The 6037-nt window shown below is 48.9% G+C and overlaps 1 protein-coding gene across 1 annotated transcript in view; it reads left to right on the forward strand.

The window, feature by feature from the left end:
* The window catches only part of WDR93 (WD repeat domain 93), a 52523-nt gene that overhangs the window by 34192 nt on the left and 12294 nt on the right, over positions 1-6037 (forward strand). Inside the window, exons 9-12 of the mRNA XM_010841028.1 lie at positions 2257-2428; positions 3580-3650; positions 4613-4699; positions 5940-6037. The exon at positions 5940-6037 is cut by the window's right edge and continues 7 nt beyond it. Coding sequence (XP_010839330.1) covers positions 2257-2428; positions 3580-3650; positions 4613-4699; positions 5940-6037 — 428 coding nt within the window. The remainder of the gene's footprint in view (positions 1-2256; positions 2429-3579; positions 3651-4612; positions 4700-5939) is intronic.

Raw genomic sequence — 6037 nt, forward strand, 5'->3', positions numbered from 1 at the left:
ATACCAGACCACCTGACCTGCCTCTTGAGAAACCTATATGCAGGTCAGGAAGCAACAGTTAGAACTGGACATGGAACAACAGACTGGTTCCAAATAGGAAAAGGAGTACGTCAAGGCTGTATATTGTCAGCCTGCTTATTTAACTTATATGCAGAGTACATCATGAGAAACGCTGGACTGGAAGAAGCACAAGCTGGAATCAAGACTGCCGGCAGAAATATCAATAAGCTCAGATATGCAGAGGGCACTACCCTTATGGCAGAAAGTGAAGAGGAACTAAAAAGCCTCTTGATGAAAGTGAAAGTGGAGAGTGAAAAAGTTGGCTTAAAGCTCAACATTCAGAAAACTAAGATCATGGCATCTGGTCCCATCACTTCATGGGAAATAGACAGGGAAACAGTGGAAACAGTGTCAGACTTTATTTTTGGGGGCTCCAAAATCACTGCAGATGGTGACTGCAGCCATGAAATTAAAAGACGCTTACTGCTTGGAAGGAAAGTTATGACCAACCTAGATAGCATATTCAAAAACAGAGACATACTTTGCCCGCAAAGGTCCGTCTAGTCAAGGCTATGGTTTTTCCGGTGGTCATGTATGGATGTGAGAGTTGGACTGTGAAGAAAGCTGAGCACCGAAGAATTAATGCTTTTGAACTGTGGTGTTGGAGAAGACTCTTGAGAGTCCCTTGGACTGCAAGGAGATCCAACCAGTCCATTCTGAAGGAGATTAGCCCTGGGATTTCTTTGGAAGGACTGATGCTAAAGCTGAAACTCCAGTACTTTGGCCACCTCGTGGGAAGAGTTGACTCATTGGAAAAGACTCTGATGCTGGGAGGGACTGGGGGAAGGAGGAGAAGGGGACGACAGAGGATGAGATGGCTGGATGGCATCACTGACTCGATGGACGTGAGTCTGAGTGAACTCCGGGAGTTGGTGATGGACAGGGAGGCCTGGCGTGCTGCGATTCACGGGGTTGCAAAGAGTCGGACACGACTGAGCAACTGAACTGAACTGAACATTTGTTTTAGAAAATACATACAAATGTACATATAATACATATAATAATATATACTATACTATATACATTATATAATGTAGTAATATGCTGCCATCTGGGGCTTCTCTGAAGGCTCAGACAGTAAAGAGTCTAACTGCAGTGCAGGAGACCTGGATTTGATTCCCTGGGTCAGGAAGATTCCTTGGAGAAGGAAATGGCAACCCACTCCAGTATTCTTGCCTGGAGAATCCCATGGACAGAAGAGTTTGGTGGGCTACAGTCCAGGAGGTCGCAAAAGAGTTGGACACAACTGAGCAAGTAACACACACTTGCTGCCATCTAGAAGGGGTCTGTTTCTAGAAAGTTGTACAAGAAACTGATAACAATGGTTGCCTCTGGAGAAAGGGATTTGGGGCCCTGTGGGACCTCCTGGGCACCTTCCAAAGAGTAAGAGTTCTGAAAATTAGGGTTCATGCCCAGAAAATAGATTGCTTAGGTTTACTGTGGGTGTGCATGCTCAGTTGCTCAGTCATGTTTGACTCTTTGCAACCCCATGGACTGTAGCCCACCAGGCTCCTCTGTCCAGAAGATTTCCCAGGCAAGAATACTGGAGTGGGTTGTCATTTCCTCCTCCAGGGAATTTTCCCAACCCAGGGATCGAACCCATGGCTCCTGCATTGGCAGGTGGATTCTTTACCACTTGAGCCACCTGGGAAGTCCCCACTGTGGACTTAGGAGCAGATGAGAAAGAAGGAAATGAAAGGTTATTGGGAAGGAGAATGATAAAAATGATTGGCAGAGAAAGGAGAATTTCTAAAGGAAGGCAGTTGGATCAGTGTAAGCCTCCCGAAGGAGGCTGGGATTGTGTATTGAGGGTCCTCAGCCACAGCTGCATAGTGCGAGTGACTGGAAGGTTTGGGGCCTTGCTGGGCTGGAGAGACAGCAATGGTGATCTAAGGTCTCTAGTGACATTGTGAACATTTCCCTGGCCTCTGGAGATTCTGTAGTCTGGAAACAGGAAACGACAGCAGGATGGAGATGGAGGAGTGGGAGGAAGGAGGGCAGCTGCCCTTCACCTGTGCTCCGTGAGCCAGTGGAGTAGGAGGGAGGCCAGGGAGAAGGCTGATCACCGGGGCAGAGCAAGAACAGACTTCTGAGGAAGAGGGATTCTGCAGGAAACCGGGAAGCATAGAGGAGGAGGGAGAAACAGGAAGGAGGACATCAGATGGTTTAACCCATGCTGGGATATTTTCAACCTAGGTACCACATTTAAGAGCCCCCTGGAAGCCTTTGCAAAGATAGCGGGTTGCCGCGGGCTGGGCTCTGGGCAGAATCACTACATCAAGGCGAGCCAGTGGGAGAAGCGGGAGGCAATCTTAAGAGCCACCTACAAGAAGTTCCTGGATGGGGAATGGGAGCCTGAGCCAATCAGGTGAGCCTGGAGGTCAGGGGTGCGGGGGTGAGGCCAGAACAACCCCTCCCTGGGAGCTTCTCCTCTGTGAGTACAGGCAGAAATCAACCCAAAGTCCTGAATTAATTCAGAGTCTCAAAGCTCTTGATGGTTTGGGTGACTTCTCTGAGAACTTCAGCAAAATCTTTTGAAAAGTTGGATGGGTTGTTTATAATTAGAACAAAGGATGATAACCTAGATTTAAAAGAAGGAATAGGCATCTATGGAGATGAAAAGTAGAGTTTTAGAGGTTTTTTTTGGGGGGGTGGGGGGCCATGCAGTACTACTTACAGGATCTCAGTTCCCTGACCAGGGCTTGAACCCAGATCATGGCAGTGAAAGCGCCAAATCCTAACCACTAGACCACCAGGGACTCCCTATTTTATAATTTTTTTGCATGATAGCATCTCCTTAAAAAAAATTGTTTTCCTGATTATCTAGACAACACAGATGATCCTAGAGAGGAAAACTGACCACTAATTACACTTTCCTCCACTTCCATCCAGTCTTCCTAAATGTAATATATTAATGTGTAATTCTTAAAACACGCTACTTTCTAATTTCAGTGAGCAGGTAGGCCTCAGTGATTGTAAAACCTGAGCCTGAGTCCTTGAAGTATCTGGTGGAGCAGGTTCAGCAGCCAGCTCTCCTCACAACTATTGCAGGTCTCAGAAATGTTCTTGCTTCACATGGGGAGTGAAACCTCTCATCTTGCCATCATGTGGCCTGAATTTTGTCACTTTACACAATGTCCCAGGGCTAGCTAGGCCCTAACAGAAACTAAAAAAAAAAAAGTACCAACTTAGTACACCCGGGATAGGAACATTTACGTACTTCACCAAAGTCTGATCGTGAAGGGGTCCTCCTCCAGGACAGGAATGGCTCTGCCCATACTGGGTGCTCTTCCTGGCATGGACGTAACTCACACCACTCTGCCTGTTAACCCTCACCAAACTCCAAGGGCCCACACACACCAGGACCAGCACATAGAATATAATTTGCTTCGTGGCCCTGAACGCCCTGGAAGATCCTTCTGAACTACTCACTTCTGGTCTTAATACCAAGATGCTGACAGCACTTCTCTTTGCCAAGGAGTCCACCACGGCTCTGACCAGTGTCTCTTTCTTTCCCAGTATGGCTACGTTCTACTTCCTCCTTCCCAGTCGCGTAATCCCAATGCCCGCGGGAGTCAAGAGATCCCCAGGTAAAGGAAGGGGAAGCAGGTGGTCATCTGGGGGAATGCCCAGCAAGCCCTCCTAGAGAAGCTCTGCTCAGCACACCCTGCCTGCTGGGAGGGAATGAGGTGGAAAGTGGGTTGCCAGCTGCAGCTTAAAGGTTTCTAGTTGCACCTGTGACCCCTGAGACCAGATTCCTTGATGATGGACGCTGGCACCGTCTTCAGGGTGTGAGCTGCCACAGAGGATGGTGTGCACACATCCCGCCAGGCTGCTTCCGGATTTTTGTTGTTGTTCAGACTTTTAAGTCATGTCCGCCTATTTGCAACCCTAGGAACTGCAGCATGCCAGGCTTCCCTGTCCTTCACCGTCTCCCAGAGTTTGCTCAAACTCACGTCCATTAAGTCAATGATGCCATCCAACCATCTCATCCTCTGTCACCCCCTTCTCCTGCCCTCAACCTTTCCCAGCATCAGGATCTTTTCCAATGATCGGTTCTTCACATCAGGTGGCCAAAGTTTGGAGCTTCAGCTTTCGCATCAGTCCTTCCAATGAATATTCAGGGTTGATTTCCTTTAGGATTGACTGGTTTGATCTCCTTGCAGTCCAAGGAACTCTCATGAGTCTTCTCCAGCATCAATTCTTTGGCACTCAGCCTTTTTTATGGTCCACCTCTCTGGATATGAATTCCTTTCTGTAGAAAATGTTAGTTAGAACACTGACAGCCCAGTGGGCAGGAATTTATCTAGAAGATGTGAAAGCAGCCGATGGGTAGTAGTGACCATCCTCCCTGCACAGGAAGATGATTTGGCCCCAGCAGCAGCCCTCCTGGGGGTGCCCAGCCCCTCAGCTGGTAGCTCACCCCTCAGTTGGGTGTTGCCCATTGGCACAAACCATTTCAAACTGACCTCCTCCTGGGCAAACCCCTCCACCCAAATCAAAGTCCACCCAGACTCCTTCCGTGACACCCCTTTCCTCTCTTCTTTCCCAGGGCTAGCCTGTGTCCTTGGTGTACACTGGACCGATCATCACAACTTCTTCTTCTATTCACTTAACCGGACGCTGAAGGATAAAGTTGGTACTTTACTGCCGGGATGGGAGTCACCTAAGCTCAGGGCTCTCGTGTCCTTCTTCAGCTTAGCCAAGAGCACGTGACTGACAGTTGCGTGGCTTTTAGGGGACCAGAGCTGTGCAGACAGAGTGGGTGGCTTGCTAGCTGTGGTGTGACCCCAAGGCTGTGTCTCTGAACTGTCGTGTTTCTTAAAGATGATGTCCATGGGGACAGAGCCCCGTCTGGCTTACAGGGCTCCTTAGGCAATGAAGGTAAAAAAGGGGGGGGGGCTTGGTTCCAGCACGTGTCTGCAATCAGTGTGGTTTCAGGCCAGTCACTTGATGCCCCAATCCCCTGTTTTCTCCTCCAAAGCAAAAAACCACTCAGTTACACCATCCTTATGTACTCTACGCATTAGTCGTGAATAGCAAAATCCAGTTTCTCTACGTGAAGGTTCTTTTGAAGTTGAAAGGCACTTAAGAAATATGAGTGGTGGTGGTTTGTTTTGGACAAACTCAGGGAGGCAGTTCCACGAACAAATTCACTCTGTGTGAATTCCTTGAGCTAACACTATGCTGTCCAGAGTTATACTCAGAAGTAATGTTTAAAAACTCACAAAGGAAGAATTTCTTTCCTTCCATCCCTCTCCCAGGAAACCTGGCTTCTAATCTCCACTTCTGTACTGACTGGCTTTTGTGACTTTGGGCAAGTCACTTGTTTCTCTGCCTCATTCTGCTCATCTGTAAAATGCGGGTTCTAATAGGACCCACCTCATAGGATCCCTGTGAGAATTAAATGAAATGAAGCCCATAAAGTGTCCGCTCTGGTGCTTAGCACCTAATAAGTCCTCACTCAGTGTTCCTACTCATGCTCAGTCGCTCAGTCCTGTGGTACTCTTTTGCAGTCCCATGGACTGTAGCCCTCCAGGCTCCTCTGTCCATGGGATTCTGCAGGAGAATACAGAGGTGGATTGCCATTTCCTTCTCCAGGGAATCTTTCCAATGCAGGGATCAAACCCATGTCTCCTGCTTGGCAGGTGGATTCCTTACCACTGACCCACCAGGGAAGCCCCAATCCCTGTTAACTGTAGTATAATAATCATATAACTTGTTATATTATCCTGAGGAAGGAGACAGCATGGCACAGAGAGGAGAGAGATGGTGAGTCCAGACAGGCAGACCAGTCTGGGTCTCAGGTCGTCCGGGTGGTGGTGATGGGTGGGAGCGGGGGTCCGGGGGCGGCCTGGTGAGTGGCATCTCCCCTCTAGACCCCGAGGGCGTGTGGCCGTGCGCCGCGCCCATCGTGGTATCTCAGCTCAGTCCCTGCTCTTCCTACCTGGTGCTGGCCTGCGAGGACGGCGTGCTC

Source organism: Bison bison, unplaced genomic scaffold, assembly GCF_000754665.1.
Source record: "Bison bison bison isolate TAMUID 2011002044 unplaced genomic scaffold, Bison_UMD1.0 scf7180017864155, whole genome shotgun sequence".
Lineage (NCBI taxonomy): Eukaryota > Metazoa > Chordata > Mammalia > Artiodactyla > Bovidae > Bison > Bison bison.